The following is a 24,068-nucleotide window of genomic DNA, read 5'->3' as shown; positions in this document are numbered from 1 at the left end:
AGACTAATATGATTAACAGAAGCATGTGTTTTACTTAATATATGAATAAATGTATATCACATTAATATAGCAAATTAAATGCATTTGTATTTGCTCTCTTTTAGCCTGCTAGCTTTCAAGTTAGTCTAGTGTCATTTTTTGCTCCACCACCATCTTTTTTTAAGATTAGTAAAGATACTTGTCATTATCTGCCATACTTATCAACTCACCTTCATTTTCCTTCATTGACTGTCAATTCAAACTTTGCAAGTTCGTCAAACTTAAATAATAAATGTTAAAACGCCCGATGTCAGCTCTTGGGGACCACCTAACAGGAGGTGTCCTGAATTGCCTGTTCAAAAGCTGCACCTCTTATCCTCAAATATAATTTATTTGTTGCGTCCAAACAACTTCATGATAATCAAGCTACAAACACCCACACACACGCAGACAGATTATTGGCATTGCAGTATGATGATTATCAAAAATTTCAGGAGTCTCTCTGTGTTTGGCTCAATTATTTCACAAACTGGGCACGAGCTGTTAGCTTTCGCAAAAAATAATAAGGCCTTAAAAGGTCATGTGTTGAATCACAGGCAATTTATGTAAAAACTCTGTATTATCAACAATTTGCCACTAGATACGGCCAGATGAGCAGTGCTGCAACTCAGCAAAACAGAGGTGGCATCGTTTATAAATGCCACCTCAGTTTTCAATAGAGTTTGGGGTCTTTCAATGAGATCTGTGGTAACAAAAAGAAAGGGTGTGAAAAATGTGTAAAAGAAATAAAAAAATGTTAATACATTTGCAAGCTTTTTTTGGGGGGGGGGGGGGGTTTGAGTTGTGCCCACAAGGTCAACACCATGGCCAGTGACCATTACACACTCTGGTCAGTTGGGGGCAGACAAGAAGCAGGGCAGCTGTTGCATTGGAAATGTTTGGTGTACTCACATTAAAATATGAAAGACAAAAGACTACATAGGTAAAGGCAGGGTATGTTGTAGTAACTTGTTGAGAAGCACTTTGACATATTTGCTGAAATTAACTTCACATCCTGAGAGGAACCAATACATCTAAAGGATTGACAGTAAAATAATTCCAGTATCTGTGGGCATTGCAGGAATGTAATAAACACGACCAATCATTAAGGTTGAATTGGCACTAATGATTGGATGGCATTCAGACCAAATGCGATGATTGGACGGGCTACTTGTCTGTCTGCTTCCCAGTAGTCAAAGTGGTGTTATGGAAGAGTGGCTTTTAAGGGAGGGTAGGGTGTTAGGGATTGGCCATATTAGCATGTGTCCCTTTATTTATGACCAGTTTGTGACATCTTTCTATAGCAGTATTGCTCTGTGCTCCGTGTTTTGCACTTTTCTAGGAAGGTCTAGTCTGGCTGATTAGCATCTGGGCAGAGGCCTGTTTATGCTCCCGTTTTTGAAAGTCACTTTCTTGCTAACCCTCTCTGCACTAGACCTGTTCACAGAGGCTTCTGGGGGATTTTGGTTGCTCGAATTTTGTTAGTTGCACCTTCCAACACACCAAACACTTCATGTGTTTAACTCACACACTTCTAACACGTCTGATTCTACTATGGACATACCACGTTTGTATCTTAGTTAGCCATTGAAATACAAATACATATGTTTTACCTCTTTGAAACCCCATGTGTGACTCACTTTCTGACATTGAGCCAGTGGTAAAAAGTGACAAACAAACATATTGACATGAACCCAACTCATGTATAAATAATTGCATTTAAAAAAAAAACACAAATATGTTTTTGGTTCACTGAATGCTGAAAGAAAATACCAGTACAAATCACAGGCATTACATTCATATTACAATATATAATTTATTGAATCAAGATTTTCCATGAAAACCCAATTATTATGGTTAGGGATAAAAAAGAAAAAAAAAGAATGAATGAATGAACAAAAAGGAATGCAAGATGCAAAAAACAAAAAAGATGCAACAACCCATCTTCCCAAGTATACCACCTTTCCTTTTCCTGACTTCTGTTGTACCAAAAACACACTTCATCATTTTAAGTGATGAGTTGTGTCATTCAAGTCAGCTTTAGAGGGATGAGTTATGTTCATTGAGCTGATTCTTCTGAGCCCCTTCATAAATTTCCCTCAAAACAAGCAGAGCTGTGTCAGGGGATTCCCTGGGGAAATAGCACAACAGGTTTAAACACTTAGTAATTTTAAAACTTTAATTAAGCAATGCCAACCCACACCAACTTATATTTTTTTACCAGTAGCATAGATGACTTTGAATGGCGAATAGGTACTCATTGAAGCTCTCAAAGGGTTTCTCCTGAAGGACATAATCATATCGGCGTCCACCATTCAACATTCCAACATTAGTGTTTCTTGTTTCGTTTTTATCTGTCAAAGAGACTGGTGAGCCTGCCGTTGCATCTAGAATAGAAATGGTATCAGAATACAATAATGATCGTTATATATTCACACCCCATAAATACTTTAACAGTAAATTCACACTTCATTTACAAAGTTTGAACACCCACAGCATGATTGAAACCAGCTGGAAAGTACAATTTCAACAAGAAGATAAGTACAGAAGCTTACGGGGGCAGGCACAATTAAAAAACATGTCAGAATTGAAACTTTTCTCTTATCATTTTAGATTTCACTAAGGCCCGTGGAATCCCAGCAGAACAGTATTCACTGTTCATGGTCTGATTCTGAACTGTAACATTCTGGCTGCTCGGTCTACACAATTTCTGCCCTCCACCAATAGGTGCCACCTGGTGGTTGTGTTGGCAAAATTCACCACAAAAAATCTATGTTAAAGAAAAAAAAGAAGCATTACGCAACTCTTCATGCCATGTTGAGCCAAGAAACTTCAACATGATGGTAAAATGTAATCTATACATATGTAAATATTAGTGTAAGGTCCACACTGACTCTAATGACTTCCTGCTTAAAACACACTGCATTTTGCACTGCATTACAAATTTGTATCTTGTACATTTGTATTTTTTATAATATTCATATTTGCAATTTATATTTTATTGTACATTTTATTTAATTATAATTCCACTTAGTACTGCTATTTCATGTACCCTTAGTATAGATAGTACACATATTTAAATTTTAGGTTCCTATATGTTTATTGTATGCACCTTCCTGCCAAAGCAAATTCCTTGTCTGTGCAAACTTTCATGGCGAATAAATCCCATTCTGATTCTGAAGATTATTAGGATCAACATGGTTAGGTGGGAGTCTGTTTTATGGGATAGCTAGTAATCTGAGAATTTCAGTTGAGTCTTGTTCCTAAGGTCAGGCCACAAAATCTGTTACTAAAAATAACTTGTGGTTTAGAGATTCATAATTTACATAGAAAACTAAATCTGACTCTGTGATTGTCACCTTTCACCATATTCCAACTTAACATTTTTTGAAAACATGATAATCTAACATTCCAACTCAAATATCATTAACAGAAATGTTGTATTCTGTTTTCTTCTATGTGTACTAAAAGGCTTGGATCCGTGTCTCACCTTCAGAATCATCATGAGGCCCTGACACAGTTTTTTCCTCCTGGTCCAGTTGCAGTAAGGTACTGGGCACTTGAGTGAGAGTTTGCCACACACTACGAAGAGCTCCAAATGATGCAAGAAGGTCTGAACTCACTCTTGTCAAGTTGTCTTTCATCTCTGTGGAAATAGATATTCTCAGGATTTAGGTGAATAAGAGACTAAAGTAAATTAATCAAATATTTGAGTAAATAAATGTGTAAGCAAGCATCATCTTCACATCATAATTCCATCAACATATTTCTCCTACAGCATAAGTAACAAAAGATCATATTAGTAATGAAAGATTATATTTAAAGAGAAACATCCAAGTCAAGAGTTAGAATATAGAATAAATTGAGGTACTAGTCATAGAAAGAGTACTACTAAATACTTCTGTAAATGCTATATTTACAAAACACTACATGTATTGCAACTGCATGCTTACTTCAGTTGAAAAATTACCCTCTGAAATATTCTTAATAGTCTAATATATTTTTGCATGCATGTCATCTCACCAAGATGCATCCTTTTCCTGCCTTTGTGATGTGGGATCAACATGGGAGGTAGTTCCTGCCCTGGACTGAGTACCATGGGCTCAATCCTGTAGGCCACAGGGTCAAACTGTATGGACACATGCAACTTCATAAACAATCTGTTTTCTTTACATTCAACACTAGTCCACACTGGGCATATCTATATCTTGAAAGTATGTTCAATTTTATTTCATTTATTTTTCTTTGAGCTGGAGTTAGCCAATATATGATCAAAGCAAAATATGTCTAAAACTGGATTAATGTTGTAAAGACGGGAGTAACAGCTGTCTGCAGATATTGTGGGACAGAGATTTGTTGCCAATTATTTTCAGTTGTTGACAATGATACATGTATCCTTTGTTGAGAAGTTCAGTTATACTTATGCAAACTTTTAGACCTGATATCACAACGGAAATTACACAAGGGTAAAAATGATGCATGTTGCTGTCACCCAAACACAACAGCAACATACTTAAGTACACTGTCAATCCAAAATGATACACAAAATTGTAACATAAACACCATGATGCCCAGAAACATATCATACCTGTAAAAAAGCTGTTAAAAGTCAAACTCTCACCACACCATGGGCATCACATATTACATACTAAAAATATATGAGAGAACATAGGTTGTGGTCTTGCCTTTGGCAAGAACACACAATAATAAATATTAAGCCAAATCACTGTCTGATAGCAGGCCATTGCAAATTACTTGGATTTTGGGACTGGGCAAGTTTGGGCATAAAAGGCTGATGTTTTGCTGGGAAATGGTAAGCAAATGTTCATACTGTACTGCAACCATGAGTAAGTTATGAATTATAACTATACTTTTTGACTGTCCATACCTATGAACTTCTAAAGCCCACAGTAAACTGTACATCTTTCCACACAAACATTAATATTTGACATAGCTTTATTACAATCGTGGCAAACTCTATGTTCTAAAAACTTTAAACACAATGTATCTTCTTATTTCACCAAAACCTGAATTCCCTGCCCCAATGATCAAGTCCACTGTCTTTCAATTCCCATAGGCTGTCCTACAAAGCTGATCAATTCCGCTAGCATTCAGGGTTGGACATGGTTGATTCTCCAATTTATCCATGATTGCTAGATATTAGGTATGCATTGTAAACCCCAATCCCTCATTTCAAGGCTGTGATGGGAGTCGGTTTTCAAAGCACATAAGCAGGTTGAAGAGGTTTGTCCTTAAACCACTGATCAGTTAACAATAATAAAAGAACGATTACTTTATTACTTTTATACTGTTTGAAATGCTCTGAATATAATAAACAATGTTTCATCTATACCCTGCTATATTAAGCTCATGAGCACATAACCTTCGGTTATGTCCAGGAGAGACATACGCCTATCTATTAGTGATGTTTCTTGTATCATTGATAAACTGTCATGCTGTTTTCTTATCCCTGCATAGCTGTTTTTTGTAAGGTGCAACTAGGAAAGGCCTGGACACTAGTGTAGGTCAGAGGTCACAATGTTACCAAGGTGCATAACGCCATGCAACTTTGAACAAGGAAAACAGAAGGAACGTCAAGGCTATTTCTAGGAGCCCTATCTAAAGACCTAAACAAGCATGCAGTGTCCTTTTTCTATGCTTGCGAAGGCTATGCTAATCGTCTTGTATCCTCCCACATTGTGATACTATTTATCTCCCTTGATTTCATGTATTCATTGTCGAGTCTTCTATGTTATTTAAATTGAGTGTATCAGACATCTGCACCTTACATATGTGTAGTAAATACATAGATTTTGTCTTGAACTATTACTTGGCTATTCAATTCATTAACTTGGTACTTTCACAGCAATTGGGTACTATCTAATGTCTTCAAGGTACAATAGAATGCCCTCTGCAGATACATTTGGACAATTGTCTTGGGACTTGCACTATAGTTTAACTACTCTTCCTAGGAGCTTCATCCTAGTATTGCCTAATTAAAGAAAATACTGAACATACTAATTGAACTTACTGGATGAAAGATGTTGTAGAAGCTCTTGCATGTTGGGAGGCTGTAGTTGGGATCAATCCTTTTAAGGCCGCGCACAGTAAGAAACATCCCAATAGGCGATCCCAAGGCAAAGAAGGCTTGAGGTTCAAAGGCCAGCTCAGGGTAGTTGATGGACACCTACATGTGCAGTCACAGTACAATGCTCATTCAGAATTTGTATTTGTCAGATTATCTTAGTTGAGTTTTCTAACAATGTCTGTAACATTGGGTAATTTACATGTTATATTCAAGCCACACTAACATATTAGAATTAAAATATTCAGTGCCTTTCAAAGTAGTTAAACCCCTTATAATTACTCTCTACTTGTACAAAGGTAACTACGATACAAAAGTGAATTTAACAAAAACAATTCAATAGTTCTACCAGGGGTGTGACAGGAATGGCTAATGATTATATTGCAGATTTTGGGGGGTATTTTGATTTTACAATAACACTGTTGCTGTGGCTGAAAGAAGACTGTTGTTCAACAGTGGGGTTTTTTACCTGTCCAATACCAACATCACAATACTTGTAATCCACAGTGCTGGTGGAGGGTACTTGAGGCTGTATTATTTCGAGGGCTTCGGCTTGGGAAACTCCTTCCTCTTGGCACAACAATGCAGCAGAAACTGGGAGTACAATCCCTGTCCTGGATTCCTGCTGGGAAAAAGTAAGAAAGAAAATAATTCCATTAGGAATCCAAATAATATGGATGGTTGGACTGTTTTTGTTTTTTAGCTTTGTACCAACGGTATTTAGGTTATATTGATAGGGTAGATACTATAGAATAGCTTTACAAAGCAAAAGTCAGAATGTCGGGTCAAGAAATCTGAATTGTCACATAGCAGCACTTTAGCACTCTACTGAATTGTTTGTAGTAGTAAATGATCTTGTAGGAATGTGGTATGGTTGGTCCTTATAGACATGTTGTTATTATTAGTCCTAGAGTAACTATGTCCTACACTATGCACAAAAAAATAAATAATGCCGCATCTTCAGATCCAGCAGTAATTTAGCCATGAAGGGACACAGGAAAAAAGACGCACTGTTTGAACCAAGCTAATTAAAGCTACAAAAAGTTGATTCTCAAGGCAGGGAAAGCTCTTATTTGACATTTTCCCCTGGCATTCAAATGGTCAAATTGTTGTTTTGAATGCAGCAAATGTTCTCAGTGTGTGTTATCTGTGCCCTAGCCTGACGTTGTCATACTCATAATTCTAGTCAGAATATGAGTCTGAGAACTCTCCGTTGGGCTTTGACTACAGGGCGTGTTTCAAACGAACCTGGAAAACAAATGCCTCTTCGCTCAATTGGATAGATCTACAACCAATCAGAGCAACAGAGTATGTGACGTATGTTAAGCACCGCATAGTTGTTGTCAACAGAACTAAACTACAAGCAGACTTGAAGTATGCTTGAAGAATGAATACAAACGATTTTTGCCGGTGTTGTAAAATTAATTTAAGGGTAGGGAGAGTACTTGTTCACACGGTCAACCTTTTTGAGCGAAACAATAAAGGGCAATGCATATACGAAGTTCTCCGTTTAGGATTACAACTCCATCGGGGCCAGCTGATAAATTAAACTTTTACCGAATCCCGTAGGAAGGACGGCAAAAACATATTTTCCATCGACAAATGCCTTGATTGCGTCTCTCTGTTCCTCTTTCAAAATTAATGCGCTGTCGATGTCTTCTAAAACAGACTCGATGGCAGAATCACAACATCCCAGATCTCCAGCGGTAGCCATGTTTGTTCAAAACGAATTCAACTTAAGCGCTCTTTTGTGACGTGGGTGATTACGTTACTGTTGATCATCTGTCCATCATCGTATAAAGCCCGCCCTGGCAATTTCATTGGTTCGCCCAGATTCTGGTTTTCTGTAGTTGGTCCCCAATACGAGACCCTCCAGACCCAATTTCCCGAACAAATTTATTTTGGGCGGGGAGAAGTTGGGCTGGCAGCCAGGCTATCTGTGCCCCTGATTTACTTAAAAAGGTTATGGCTCATGTGGCTCAAATATTATATTCACTTGACATCAGTAACAGTTACTACAGTGGTAGGATATTGAGGCAAATTAGATCTCAACTGTGATTCATGAAAAAAAAGAAGGTTTGCAATACCTCTGTCACTTGCAATTTTCCCATCAAGTAGAGGATCTTCTTGCGAGGACCCAAAGGTATTCCTAATTCTTTGAAGTCAGTCTCCGAACACATTGCCTAGTCACAAAATCCACACACCCCACAAATCCACACACATATTGATAAAGGCTTTAAAAAAAATATAACAACAACATTCTAACAAGTTAACAAGTGTTAACAAGTGTTAACTTGTGATTGATTTTACTATTGTTCCTTACCAGTGATTCCACATCCATCTGCTTCTCTTTAATCGTGTTGACATACTCGCCCAGTCCTTCATTCCTAAGAATGTCTTCAAAGCTCTCAGAGTGGATAGGGCTGTTGACAGGGCTCTGTTTCTAAGGACGTTCCCAAGAGTTACAGCGATAATATGTACTAAATAAATGCACCGACAGACAGCAGAGAATCAGGATAAACCTATAATAATTATAATTATAATAAAAAATGTATTAAACTTAATGCAATAACTAATGTATTTACTGCAGGAGTGGATCTAGACTGGGTGGCAAGATACTATATACAATAAAATGTCATGTTGTTTAAAGATCCTGATGAATTTTCCCTTCAATAGAGGACAGCAAATAAGTCTATTTGCCTATTTTATGTGTAGTAAAACAGCAATGTAATTTCTAGTTGACACATTATAGGTGTGGATTAAACAACACTGTAATGTGTAGTTGAGACATTTTAGCTGTGGTAAAACAGCAATGTAATGATTGAGTGATTCATTTGGATGGTAAGTTAAATAATTAACAATATAATGAGTTGCAAAATTGCTAAATTTATTAACGAAAGTTGTTTGGTTATTGGTGGTTATAACACTTTTGGCTCCTTCAAGGGCAACAAGAAATGCTGTTGAGGTGTTATGTTTATCGATATATTATTCTTGCAAAGCACTATGAATAGGCAAATACTGGTAACACAAAGTATGTTGGCCATAATTTACATGTGTTTGTTGCATGCTCAGTACTGCACACGCTTAGTTGCATGCTACTGTGTATTCATATAATTTACAGTAGATGCATGATAACTAACATCCCATTTGAAAAACTATAAGGACTAGGATGTCCTTCTGCTGAGCAGGAACACTTTTACTTTTTATCATTACTACTATTACATTTTCATCATACTTACTGTTGCTTCATCTGTGTATTTCTTTTGATTTGTAAGAAGGTCAAATAAGATCAGAGAACCTAGAAGAATAGACAGAAGGAATTCAAGTAGAGCTCATTGCTTTAAACCTAATCTTAAACTCAGAATCAGCTGGGAAGTCTGTGCATTTTAGTCTTATGTCTCAAATAACAAATTTAATTTCTGGGTGATAATTATTACTCAACTTGCGTCCCCTATAAACATTAGTTCTGTCCAAATATGGCCAACGTTGCATCAGAAGTAAAATGCTTTCGTGAGTGTGATGTTATCAATTTATACAAACCCAGACTGTGTCCAGCCAGTGACACAGCCCCAATGAATTGTGGGTGGCGCTGGACAAAGAGGCGATGGAGGCGATTGATCTCAGAGGCTACGGTGTTTGCAATGGTCTGGCAGTAGGTGGGGCTGTTGTAAAAGAAGAGGTCCAACACTGTGCTATTGCTGAATTTACGTAGGCGACTGATACTGGGCAGGGTAATTCTCTGGATATCCCTGTTGAGAGTATGGAAGAGTAATTATAAATGTTTACATACAGATAATGTGCATGTTCGAAATGAAACATTGAGGTAAAATTATGTTCAAAGTCTACTTAGAAACCAGATCAAAGTAAATCCTCTATCAAATCAAGCCCCATACGTGTCCACTCCAGTTGCATCTCCATGTAACACTTTATGCCAGTTTATTGGCAAAAACTCCACCCGGCCGATGTCTTGTCCTGCCTCCTTGAAATGAGTGCTCAGTAAATTAAGAGAGATACTCCGGAAGTCATTCACTACAGGAGAGAGAGAAGGATACATTTCAACAAATTACTTGCACTGTATGTTCAGTACTGTGTGTTTTGCTTAAGCATTGGATAAGATGTCCATCCAGAAATGGTTCAGTGTGGAAAAACTTGACCTCAACCCCAGTGTTTCCCACAGATTAGAAAGCTATTTGTGTGGCGGGGGGGGGGGGGGGGGGTTAATAATTCCTTTGTTAATAATTCGTTACACAGAACTTTATAATATTAAATATTAATCCAAAATGATTCACACCTTCACAAAATCAACAACAACAAAGAAATAATGTCTGTATATGCAGGTCGCAACACTAGTGCTAAATAACTATTTAACTGGTCGGCTCTACGACGCCGGGTAAGTAGCTAGCTTGTGAGACTTCTCACCAAAAGAATGAAGGGGAACCTTCGATTAAGACATGTTCATATGTACCAAGCAAAAAGTATCCTCGACTTTCTAGACCTTTAGCTACAGCACTAATGCTGAAGGCTCGCTGATATAGCTGTTGGTCTTACTATAACGGCGTAGGTATCTAACGTAGGTTGCCAACGTGTGCTGACGTTGTGACTGTGTGCGTATGTGAGAAAGACGCGTGAGTGACAGACGGAGGAAGAGCTAGGAAAGGAAATGCAGCTGAACGAATATGCTGCGTGTTTGAACCTAAATAGCGTTAAAAAAATAATAATACGAAACGCAATATGTGGCAACCGGTGTTGATTCTGTGGCGCACCGCCACAAATTAGTCTATGTGTGGAAAACACTGTCAACCCCATCAAACACCTTTGGGATGAATTTTAACACCATCTACCAGCCAAGTCGAATCACCCAACATCCGTGCCCAACTTCACTAATGCCCTTGTGGCTGAATGTCAGTCATTTCAAGATCAATGTTCCAGCTTCCATTTAAAAGCCTTCCCAGAAGAGTGGAGGCATTTATTGTAGCAAAGTGGGGACTCAACATTACAACCTATGATTTTGGGATGAGATGTTCAACAAGTAAGTGTCTGGTATTTTTGGCCACATGAACCTCGAAACACCATGTTCTTGCCAATTGCATCTACACTGGTATGCGCTGGTGTCAACATCTGAAGGTATTATAACGTTTTAAGAAAATGAAAGGTTGTCATACCACACTGAATAATTCCACGCATCCGAAGGTCACATGTTGCCCCAATTCCATGAACCATTATAACCAGATGATCCACTTTGTCAGGTTCACCTGGGTGACAACAGCACATCAATTACATGGATGCTGGAAATGTTTTCTTACCATTTGCATGAAAAACAAATAAATGGACATATCATCAGTGAATACTGCACAGTTAAGTGTTTACCAAAGAAATGTACTGTAGCTACATCCTACATACAAAACTAACACCATAAACATTTTTGTTAGGCTTTCTTAAAAGGAAAGCAAGAAAGTGTGACAAGCGTTGTATTAGTTTGTATGATGACAATGTGGTACTGAAGGGAATATCTCACTGTAATGCTAATGACAAAAAGCTGTTGGAGACTCACCTGGTGGTATATCAACTATTACATCCTCAAGACCCCTTTTAACTATCCTGGGCCGGGGTTGATCGGAGGACGAGAGAGATGTACGGCCAGACTTTGTCAAGTCAGGTGGGTGATGTGTCATTCGCTAGGGTTAAAAGGCATTTAGACACTTGGTTCATTCATTTCGTACATGGATGGACAAACCTGGTTTGTCCGTTTAATAATGTAGATTTAACAAGTATGAGACAACAAACCGATGCCATGCAATATTTCAATCTTTATTATCACAATGCTCCCACATCACACTAGATATTAGATATTAAGTCCGCTATCCAAATAAGTTATTTAAGTTTAGAGGACGACCGGAAGTAAACTCCTCACCAAAGTTATGACAAGCAGAACATATTTTAATTGCTTGTATTAAATGAAATAACTTATGAAATAACTAAATTGTTATTAACCGGTTACCATTATTCAAATAAACGTTTGTGTTCCAGAACAAAAACACACAATAAGTTTTGTTTTTGTCCTAACAAAAATGTTAAAAAATTATTGTTCCTTGAACCGGTTCAAAGCCTGGAATTAGAATTATGTAAAACACTGAGTACCTTTCTACCTAGCTGCTGCAATGTTACACTATATTACCCACAGCTAATCATTGACGTTACACACAAAAGTAGAGTTAGACAGAAACAAAATAACATAAGAGATGTGTGGATTTTTGTGATGTCTAGTTGCTGTCCGAGTTTTACTCTACAGACTCAGCAGACTCAACTGTTTATGGGTACACTACCCATTCGTGATTAGATACAAACTGAACAACGCTTGAATGCACTGCTTATCAGAACACTGTTGCTTCATGGCTACAGTTTACCTTTCATCACATAGATACGTCTAACAGGTGTGCAATGTTGCAAAGAACATATCTCAAAAACATTTCCACAAATATGACATTGAAAGAACCACCATATACCGCATGCAATCCACAGACTTAATCTGAAGATCTTAACATTTGACAAACATTTGATTTCTGTATTTATTTTTGGGAAACTACTTATATTCTTATGTTTTATGTACAACCAGTGTTATATTTCATATATAATATAAGCAAATTAAAGGGCCGCTACACAAAAAATGTTTATCTTACCTAAAAAGTCTGACCTTGACTAAACTGACTGTATCCAAGTAAAGTTTGTCAATAGAAAGGTTTTTCTCACATTAATTAACTACGGAAATTGGGGGCTCTCTGTTAAGTAGACCAAGTATCAAAGCTGTTTAAAGGCAGGCTAGGTAATGTTGTTGAGAAGCACTTTTTGACATTTTCTGAGATAAACTTCACATCCTGATAGCAACCAATACATCTAAAGGCTTGAGAGTAAAATTAAATAAATCCGATATCTGTGGGGATCGCAGGACTCCAAAAAACACAGTTTAGACTACTTAAGGTGTTTCCAAGTTAATAGTAACTTTCCATACCTTTGGGTCATGTAATACCACCGTTTCTCCAGTGGGGAACTGTAATCTTCTTTGCCAGTCATTCAATGTTGCTGATATCATGTAGGCATCCTGTCAATACAGACACATTTTGAAATTCTGAAATTGTGGAAAATCCCTAGTGCTTGTGCATCAGTCTGTGATTACCAACATACTGTAGCTTTGATAATTGTATTTATTGTTAAATTGTTATTCATATTGGAATATATTTACATACAGCATAGATAGCAGAATCTGACACTGGGGTCACACATGTAACTTACTTTTTGTTAAAGTTACACTACATGTAACATGTTCTACAAGTACATGAATTAGTCTATTAAAGCACTTTTTTGTTCATGTACCTCCAGGATAAGGCTGATGTCCTCTGGGTAAGGTACGTAGCTAGCCTCCTTGTCGCCCCTATGGAACCAGGAGCATCGTCGTACCTCCAAGGGTGGCTGCTCCCAGTAGGCTGCGTGGCGCCTCCTCTCTTTCAGACGGACATCAAAACGCCTGCCCTCTGTGGCTACAATAACCTCCTCCTGCTCCCCTTCATCTACACAATTCGCCTTAACTGAAACATTATATTTGTCATTTTAATACACACAGTAAACATAATTTTGGCCCAAACTTTTATGTGTAAAAAAAAAAAAAACAACGTGTAAATACCGATTCCCTTTTTAATCATATAGTTTTTCATTCTTACAGGGTTAAACAGTACATAAAATACATTTAACATGTTAACATTATGTAAAATAGCCATGTTTTGTCTTGGCCTTTACTGGTTTACTAGGTGTACACTTTCAAATCCGATTAAAATATGGTTTTGGGAATCCTACCTTGCCAAGGGCATAGGTTTGTTTTCAAATGTGGATCGGACATCTTTTTTAATAACCGAGGATGCTGCCGTTTAATATAATGTTTACAATAAAAAGTGGGTGGGTCAGATTAGCAGTTTTCACAAAGAGACTTACAATGGTTAATTGGTTACAATTCTCAGAAGACGCAGATATGGGTAAAGGGAGATTGCTCAGGAAATATGACGGGATTGCTAGGTCCAATGGCTTGTCAAAACTGCACTTGCGTTAAACGTTTTTTAATCCTAACCCTAAATCCTACAACCACTTCCATATTTTCCACATTATGTAATATCCCAATGTTAATGAAAATGTCAATGGTAACAGTTGGTCACTGTAATTGTAGAATCAAATTCATTATAAATTGTCATTATAATCTATATTATTGGGTGTGCTTGCCTCTTTGGTAAGGCATAACCTATATTCTCTCATATATATTATTATTTTTGCTGAAAGCAAAGACACTACTATTATACAGCACACTTCTTATTATTCCTCTTCTATCCACTTTTTTTCCCACTACTTTCCCACCGTTTAAACTAGAAATACTGTTCAAACTGTATCTGATAGAGACTGACATGCTCTTGTGTGCTATGACTTTTGACACTGATACCAGTTTTTATGTTGCTGCAGCCCAAAGTGCCCCAAATTCTTTTGGAATGGTTCAGAATGTTCACATTCAAATACAGCGAATCATCACCTCATACGTGAAGAAATGGCTGGGTGTCCCCATGATGTCTGAGTAACATCGGCCTCTATGGCAAAGAGTTCCTTGAACTACTTCTTACAAGTCTAACGGAGTACAAGTGCTTTAAATGCAGACTTCAAATGACATTGAAGGACTCCAAAGACCAAACCATTAACAAGGCTGTGCCTCGCCTACAAACTGGACGGAAATGGACATCATCCAAGGCTGTGCAGCAAGCAACATCAGCCCTGAGACACCGAGACATTGTGGGGAATATCCAGCATGGAAGAGGAGAATTTGGCCTGGCAGCAAGCAAACCAACGTTCCATAAGGCACCAACATCTGAATGCAGGAAGCTGGTGGTCCAGTGCAAAGGCTGTCTCTCTTGCTAAACAAGGGCAAAGGACGCGGTCGAATGGCTTGGAGAGGAGAAAGATCAACTGGAGTGAGATTTGGCAAATGGAGGCAAGCAACATCAGCTTCATCATAAGAGCTGTTTATGATGTGCTTCCATCACCAAAAACAGGCCCAAGCATTCTCCTACGAAGCCAGAAACTTGACATCCAGCCATGGGCCGGGACTGGAAGATGCTTGTCAATATTGGCCAGCAACAAATGTTTCCACCTGAGATTGCTTCTACCAACCTTAGGCCAGACATGGTACTCTGGTTCCCTTCATGAAAGGCTGTGTACATCATAGAGCTCACAGTCCCGTGGGAAAACTCTGTTGAAGAGGCCTACGAGCGTAAGAAACTGCGGTACACAGAGTCGGCAGCAAACGCAACTCAGCGTGGCTGGAATGCAAAAGTCTGGTCAGTTGAAGTGGGATGCAGAGGATTCGTGGCTTCTCCCACCATTAGGTTGCTGAAAGAACTTGGAATCCATGGACAGGCTCTGCGGCAGACCGTCAGAGCAGTTTCTCGAGCAGCTGAAAGAGGCAGCCAGTGGGTCTGGACCAAACGGAAGGACCCTTGCTGGGCTGTAACCCCCACCTGTAACCCCCACTCAATTCAGGACCCTCCAACTTGAGGAGGGCATATGAGGTATGCGGTAAGCTGTAGGGCTGGCTCAGGGAAGAGGACGCCCCTGCCTTGCATAATCCCGTGGGAAATCTTAATTGGGCATGGGACACAAGCTAGGGCTTGATCACTCTTTAGCTGGCCTCCTTTGATGAAGGTGTTTAGTGATTAAAGGCCGAAACACCCACTGATTCTAAGGAACGCTACTGAGGATGTGTCCCAAAATTGACATCTTAACCCAGTCTAAGAAATAAACCTCCCATGCCACTCTGTCAACATAACGGCAAATCTCACGTGAGTGCATACCATCTATTGGCACAAAGGAAAGTTTTAACATCTAGTCCCGTGTTTTATGATTCTGATTCTGAGTAGTGTCTCAAATATGTGATTCGAACATTCCATTTTAATATTTTCCGTTAGACAAAAACAATGTGACAAACGCTTTAGAATGCACTAATAAGAAGGCCAACAAGTAACACTAACATGGTAGTTACTTAGCCCAGCAGCTAACTAAAGCTAGCTAGCTAACCCTAACCCTAACCCTAATTCTTTCAGCTAAGGGTTAAGCTAAAAACAATTTTCCAATTTTAAATGATAGAGGCTGACATATTTTTGTGTTTCGATAACTATTATGGTTTTTACAATATAATAGGCTGGAAAATATTTTTGTATATATTATAACATGAAAATTTCACTTTTTTTTACATTAATATCAGTTCCCCTAGCCTGCCTATTGTACCCCAGTGTCTAGCAATTGCGATAGGTGTAAACCAAGGCCATGGTATCCTGCTTCGCCTTTGAGAAAAATGAAAGCTCAAATGCGCCGCTTGGGACTTTCCCCTTATGTCGTCATAAGGGGAAAGGTTACCTCCCCTTTCTCTGCTTTTCCCATCTAGAGAATTTGGCCCGCCGATGAGAAAATTAGCTACGAACGTGCAAGCATGATATTAAGTGTGTTCGACTTCATGCAGCAGCACTTGAAGCCGTGAATTCTGGTTAGACTTTTGTCCGACTTGAGATGGCGCCGAGGCCAGGTCACTGTGACGTAGCCATCAAAGTACCGTGAGGTCGATTCAAGAACTGCCGGCTGTGTAGCTGAGCACATCTTCTCAAGAGCAACTGCACGGGTTCTAATGACGACACAGCTATTTCATGATTGGCCAGACTCACACATGTCAACAACTTTGTATTTATTCTGACACCTTCAGTTTCGCCAATGCTCAAATCCGGACCAAACAGTACAATTTAATTACATATTTGCCTTTGACAGACTGCAATAGCCTACTATTGTTGAAGCAAGGGTTTTAGTCCGCCTCTTCACTAACAGAAAGACTACGTTTAGTTGAGTTCTGGTTGTATTATCAATCTGAATATTGGAGAGAGAGTTTAACATTAACCCAATACATAAAATAACAAATTTCAGTGCACTGGTTCGTGCAAGTTCTAATGCAAAAACAATTAAATTCGCAACCATGCAGTTCGTCAGCGTTAAAAGAAGCAAACAGCGCTTGATCGACCATGACTGACGTCAAGTCAGCAAACCACAAGAAGTAGGAATGTCCGACTTTACGGAGCCGTTTTTAACTCCTCCCCGACAGCAATCGGCAACTCTCGCCAGTCGTTTCATGCAGCCGGAGTCGAACACTATTGTTTTTTCCTCGAAACATCATGGCTTGCAAACGACCGAAGCATGGCAGTTAGCCCCGCCTCTCCCCTCCTTACAGCATTTAAAGCTACAGACACAGAAACAGCACGTCCTCGGGAAAGCTCATTGTGGGACTGCTCGTAGTTGCTGTAATTCTGCACGAAGGCTGAATTTCGGGAAAGAGACTTCAGAAACAGTATTAGGGGACCACTAAGGTAATACAAAAGCATCCAAAACAGCATGCCATGGGACCTTTAAATACTTTCATTCAGGGATGCACCGAATCCAGGATTCAGTTTCAGATTCGGACGAATAATGGGCTTTTTGACGGGGTTCGGATTCTGCCGAACCCTAAGCTTGCACTACACTGGTTGACATAATGACGCCGCCGTTGATTACGGGAAGGTTTTTACGTAGGTGAACTGTTCAATGCAGTAGGCTGAGAGAAAGTGAAAATGGAACTTGTGAGCAGAAAGTGTTGTTTGGCAGTACTTTACTGCCCTACAGTAATGTAGGGAGTCAGATGGCTGAGCGGTGAGGGAGTCGGGCTAGTAATCAGAAGGTTGCCTGATCGATTCCCCGCCATGCCAAATGACGTTGTGTCCTTGGGCAAGGCACTTCACCCTACTTGCCTCGGGGGGAATGTCCCTGTACTCAGTGTAAGTCGCTCTGGATAAGAGCGTCTGCTAAATGACTAAATGTAAATGTACTTTCAGTCAAAAGAAGGCGATTCAAGTCAAGCTACATGTTCAATTTGCAATGCCGATTTGTCTCATGGTGGCAAGGACCCTAAACAATAAACAACATATCCGCGTATGACACATCCGAAAGAAATTCAAGAAATCTAAAAGGCTAATATTTGGGATATTGATTGGGTCTTGAGATAGGGTAAACATAGGCATTATGGTATTTGTCAAAATAGTTTTTCTTCTTGTTTTCCTGGCATTACGTTGCGTATTCTTTTTTTTTACAGTACAAATAAATAAATAAAACACACTGCTGTGGACGTTGTTTACTTCATTAATGTGTTAACTGTGTTAATGGACTGAGGATGGGAGTTCGGGTTCGGACGAATCTTAATCAGTGGATTCGGTATTCGGCCGAACCCCCAAAATCTGGATTCGGTGCATCCCTACTTTCATTATTTTTCTCACCTACATACTTTCACACTGGTTAAAGAAAAAACGTTCCTACTTTAATTTTGAGACTGATTTTTACAATAGGAAGGTTCAAAGTGTGGAATGGGTTTAAATGTCATAAATGTACTTCCCTGCTTCAAGCTACATTTCTAAGCGCTCAAATCCATTCAAACATCGTGTTCAACCTGATCAGCTGGTCACTGCTGTCAAACTTTTATTTTCTCTCTTTAAACTTTTAATGCTATAAAATAAATTAAAGCTACTCTTTTCATCACCATATTTCTAAATTTTTCAAGCTCTAGACCTATAAACACAGTTCAAACCTTATTGCATAGCATTAGGTACTTGTATGACGTTTTGTCACCTACACACTGTTTAAGCTCAAATTCCCTTCCTACTTTAATTGATAAACTGTTGGGGTGTAACACTTCACTCAGCTCACGATTCGATACATATCACGATACTGGGTTCACAATAGGATATGCATCTAGATATGTTGAACCCCCCAAAAATTCAAGAATGTGCAATATTTCTGGATTTTATTTAAACTTCTGTTTGTTAAGTTTGTGTGTTAATTTGTGTGTCACTGAACAACAAAAATTATGTTTTACATGAAATTAGAAGACAGAACTTCAAACTTTAGCTACTTGAGTTCTAAATATTTCGAACGGTACCCACAGGGTTAGTTATTTTTCCAAAACGGTAGTTAGTTAGCTTCAGGGCTTGGTTACCTAGCATAATACTCGTAGCAATGCTACTACCCTGCTAGTGTTACTTGTTAGCAAAGTTGGGGTAGTTACTCAAAGTAATATATTACACATTACTAGTTACTTTTTTTTGCTTTACTTTACTAGATTACTCACTGCTGAAAGTAACTAGCTACACTACTAGTTACATTACTCCGTAATATTACCTGAGATGCACTATAACTTACTTGGCAAATAACAATAGCCTTTATGTACCATATATAGGCTATAATCCCAAATCAACTCAAATTTGTATTTTAATGAGGACATACATAAGATGTTTGGAAAGACAAACGGGCCACTCTGCCATAAAGCCCTGACTGGTGGAGGGCTGCAGTGATAGTTGACTGTGGAACTTTCTCCCATCTCCCTACTGTATCTCTGGAGCTCAGCCACAGTGATCTTTGGGTTCTTCTTTACCTCTCTCACCAAGGCTTTTCTCCCACGATTGCTCAGTTTGTCTGGATAGCCAGGTATAGGAAGAGTTCTGGTCGTCCCAAACTTCTTCCATTTAAGGATTATGGAGGCCACTGTGCTCTTAGGAACCTTGAGTACTGCAGAAATTATTTTGTAACCTTGGCCAAATCTTTGTCTTGCCACAATACTTTCTCTGAGCTCCTTGGGCAGTTCCTTCGACCTCATGATTCTCATTTGCTCTGACATGCACTATGCGCTGTAAGATCTTATATAGACAGGTGTGTGCCTTTCCTAATCAAGTCCAATCAGTTTAATTATACACAGCTGGACTCCAATGAAGGAGTAGAACCATCTCAAGGAGGATCAGAAGAAATGGACAGCATGTGAGTTAAATTTGAGTGTCACAGCAAAGGGTCTGAATACTTTAGACCATGTGATATTACAATTTTTCTTTATAAAATAAATTTGCAAACATTTCTAAATTTCCGTTTTCTTTTCCGTCAAGATGGGGTGCTGAGTGTACATTAATGAGAAATAACATGAACTTTTTTGATTTGGGCAAATGGTTGCAATGAAGCAAAGAGTGAACAATTTAAAGGGATCTGAATACTTTCTGTACCCACTATACATTTACATTTAGTCATTTAGCAGATGCTCTTATCCAGAGCGACTTACCCTGCGTTCACACTGCAGCGATGCGAATCGCTTGCCATCGCTCGCCTTCCCACAGTTCACCACGCTTGGGGGCATTTCAAACAGATTTTGTTAAAAAAAAATCACTGTTGTAGTTGTCATGGCCAAGTGTGCAGACTTGGGTTTACGTACTCGCAACATCAATTAAAGCACAATTTATATACAAAATACTAAACTGTTTCATAAACATACATGTTGACATGTGTAAAAACGTTTTATTATATTACTCAAAGTCTCTGCTAATCTGTCGAAACGACCAGGGAGTTCAAGCCGGGCTACTACTGTAACTAGCTAAAACAAAGTTACGTAATGTGACGAGAGACTGAATTTGAAAGTACAGAAAACCCACCAGGAGCACCGACAACGTCGGCAAACCTGTGCCAGGCCTCATTCTTTTTATTTATGTCTTTGTACAAATACAGGGACGTATCGTACAGGACTGGATATGCAGCCACACAGGCTGCTCATCCATCTTAAAAACTGAAAGCTAGAAATGTTTACCATGGTTGCTACGTTACGAGAAACAAGAAAACACTGCGATGGGCCATCGCTAGCGAAAATCGCTCCTCATTTGAATAAAGTTGAGAAAATCTCAACTCGATCGCGTTGCGTCGCTACCCACAATGCACCACGCAAGCGATTCGCCTGGCTCCATAGAAAATGAATGGAAAACATGTTGTCGCTCACATCGCTGCAGTGTGAACGCAGGGTTACAGTAAGTACAGAGACATTCCCCCGAGGGTTAAGTGCCCAAGGACACAACGTCATTTGGCATGGCCAGGAATCGAACCACCTGCTAGCGTTGGCAGACATGGAATATCCTTTCCTGGTTCAGCCGAGCGATCTCGAACAAAATGTAATTCGCTTAGTTATACGCCGGGAGAGGAATTTAAGACTGCGATTTGATGTGCTTTAATTTCCTGATGAATACCTAAGTTAACGTTACCGTTTCCCGTCACAATCTGTTATTTATTTTAGCAACATTCTTATTCCTTGGGCCATCTCTAATGTTACATGCCGTGGACGTTCATGGACTCAGAACTGACCAAATGCTTTTTGGCACTGAAATAAAGACAAATAATTGAAATTGTATTAGGTATTTGGTCTTCTTCATTGCAGACAAATAGAAATGTATGGAGTATTTTTATTGGCAATTGTTCATACAATTTAAATCATTCACCATACCGTCCTGTAACTGGTGTTTCTTCAAATCTATTTCAAGATTGTTGGGGGTCAATATTGGCCAAACCACTGAAACTAATTCCCTTATGGTTTGAAAGAAGATGGGAAACTGAACAGTGTATTAACATTAACCATATAATTCCAATACCAATGAAATTACAGTTATTTGACTCTATGGGTTAAATCAGAGCAACAATGGTCAAATTAAGGTTACATAATATAATCATTTAATCATATTGCAAATGAATGAAATCAATGAAGGTTACCTCTTACCTACTCTACCATGATTATTAGTAAACCAGAGATAGAAAGCAAGAGTGAGGAAGAAGGAGTAGGACAAGCCAGAGCTGAGGAGAAGGTCTCAGGAGATCAAGAATCCACAGAACAATGCTTCACAATTCTTTTATACCCAAGAACAACTACAATCACACCACAATCTTGACCCAGAGACTCCATTCAGTAACTGCATATTTTACCATATGAGAGGCGGGGGCAGGTTGATATCCTTACAAGATCAGCCTTTATTCTTCTGCCCAAAGTATACCATCTCTTGGTCAAAATTGAGATTCAGCAAATTCAACAATTAATATTAATATAGGCTATTGTTCCTACTACACTTCACATGTGACAATGCATCCTCCTGTAACTGGTGTTCCAGTAAATCTTTCAAGATTAGCCTTTATTCTTCTACCCTAAATAGGCCTACACCATCTCTTGGTCTGTTTTTGACACTTTCTTCATGAGATGCAGTTTGTACAACTCATTTACTTGTAACTGGGAATACATGAGATTACATTACATTTCACACTTCCACATGTAGAATTCACCTGCCATTAAATGATCATCTCACTATATACAGCATCCATGCTCTGTTGTCAGAATGTGCAAATCGTTTTTATATTCATTATTCTCACAATGTCAGTGTAACTGACAATTCCACACAAGCCTGTAAATAAAAGTAAATGGAGAGCACAATGTATGCAAGAAGCCTGCACCTACCGTGACAAAATGCTTCTTCGAGTCTCTGGGAGTCCACCACACTGAATGGTATCCATGAGTCCTCAGAGTCTGCCTGCTGGCAGTAGAACCAATGGTGTTGCACTGGCTCATAGATTATTGCTGCACCATCCATGGCAACAAAGCAATAAACTAGAAAAGGGTAGAAAGGGTTGGAATTACAGTGGAATTAGGTTGAGTATTGTAGATGTAGTCATCTGAACGGTTAAGGTTATGTTTTTCCTAAAGAAACTTCATTGGTAATGAAGGTCTACGTTTAATGACATAATGCATTTTAAGGCAACATACTGAAAGAACTTAATTAATACTCACAACTCACAAGTATGTACTTTTATGAAAAACAGTATGTTGGCAGTAGTACTAGTTCACTTAACTTCTAACTACAATACCCTTCGTGAAAATGTTGTAGAGACTTGCCAACACGAGTTGAGCGACCCAGTGATGTTCCTTAGGACCCCTCTACTTTAGTTAAATATTACCTCAAAAGTGATTACACTTAAACAAGGTTCATGTTTGAGTGATGCCCTATTTCATTGTCCTTCAGACAGCACAGCTAACTTTATTTATTCAACTCATGAAAATGGAGTCAGACTATTTGGTTAAGTTTGTTTCCACGATATACTATTCTTTTCCACTTTATTTGATCAAATAATGTAGCTGTTGCTGTGTAAAAATAATACATTTCTGTATAGTTGAAGCTATTTATTCATGAACATAGTCCCAGGGTAGATGCAGTTAAAGAGTATCAATGAGAGGATGACAATAAAAACCTTTCATGGGTAGAATAACAGATTTGGCACATGTTCACCAAACAGCAGAAGAGTATTAAGAAGAGCAAAATACTGGTAGTGCTGAGGCATCAAAACTGACACTGGGAGGATACAGTATGCTGTGTCTTTGTATATGAAACAGTACCAACAATGTATGAAGTTGGATTCAGATATATTTATTAAACGTAATTACCTTTACACAGCTTTAGGCATAAAATGAGTGTGCCAGTCACAAAATCAGTTGTTAAAATGACAGGGAATTAATCCCAAAATGTTTCAAATAGGATCTTGAAATGGTAACGAAACATAGTTTCATGACATTGCACCCAAGGTACTTTCCATTTGCGGTGCTAAGAGCCCATTGTGATGTTTTCATTTTTATGGTCTCATGCCAATGACATCATCAGGGTCAACGGTCAGTTTCCACAGGCACAAAGTTGTGGGGAAATACCTACAGTACACAGCAACGCCTACATTAGATTTTGATTACAAACAGATATTTGACAAGACAAAAAACATATATATAATGAAAGCAGAGTGTAGCAAAAACCTATACTACTACCAGGAAAATGGATCCACAATAACCTTTGGGTGAAAGGCTGATGATTTAAAATTTTATGTTCAGTAGCCTTATAACTATTACATATTTTCTATCCATATGTACAGTATTGAATGTGCATGGCAGTTGGCAGATTTTCTTACAAATGTTCTTGTCCTATAGCACACAATGTTCCAATCCTGAAGTATACAGTTTTGTACAACATGAACCAAGATAGCCTACTCTACA

The 24,068-nt window shown here is 38.7% G+C and overlaps 1 protein-coding gene across 1 annotated transcript; it reads right to left on the bottom strand.

Moving 5' to 3' along the window:
- Positions 1–1,925: 1,925 nt before the first annotated feature.
- Positions 1,926–23,521, bottom strand: LOC124488956 (phospholipase DDHD2-like). The gene is made up of 17 exons (XM_047051524.1): positions 23,475–23,521; positions 22,494–22,643; positions 13,472–13,683; positions 13,110–13,199; positions 11,655–11,778; positions 11,266–11,355; positions 9,997–10,132; positions 9,644–9,852; positions 9,343–9,401; positions 8,427–8,546; positions 8,191–8,286; positions 6,573–6,728; positions 6,050–6,205; positions 4,042–4,147; positions 3,509–3,664; positions 2,240–2,405; positions 1,926–2,149 (listed from the first exon to the last, which is right to left on the bottom strand). Exons 2-17 carry the CDS (start codon positions 22,624–22,626, stop codon positions 2,059–2,061), a joined length of 2,100 nt encoding a protein of 699 aa, XP_046907480.1. The 5' UTR covers positions 22,627–22,643; positions 23,475–23,521; the 3' UTR covers positions 1,926–2,058.
- Between the last annotated feature and the right edge of the window lie 547 nt (positions 23,522–24,068).

The sequence above is a fragment of the Hypomesus transpacificus genome, unplaced genomic scaffold (genome assembly GCF_021917145.1).
Source record: "Hypomesus transpacificus isolate Combined female unplaced genomic scaffold, fHypTra1 scaffold_159, whole genome shotgun sequence".
NCBI lineage: Eukaryota > Metazoa > Chordata > Actinopteri > Osmeriformes > Osmeridae > Hypomesus > Hypomesus transpacificus.
The sequence above is the reverse complement of the archived record's forward strand: the minus strand, read 5'-3'. Positions and strand labels throughout refer to the sequence as shown.

Bases quoted from the DNA above. Each gene is read 5' to 3' on its own strand.
- LOC124488956 (XM_047051524.1), bottom strand. From the start codon at position 22,626: ATGGATGGTGCAGCAATAATCTATGAGCCAGTGCAACACCATTGGTTC. The intron at 8,547-9,342 runs GTAAGTATGATG...GAACGTCCTTAG, and splicing joins AATACACAGATGAAGCAACA to AAACAGAGCCCTGTCAACAG. The intron at 2,150-2,239 runs GTAAAAAAATAT...CTATTTCCCCAG, and splicing joins CAAAGTCATCTATGCTACTG to GGAATCCCCTGACACAGCTC.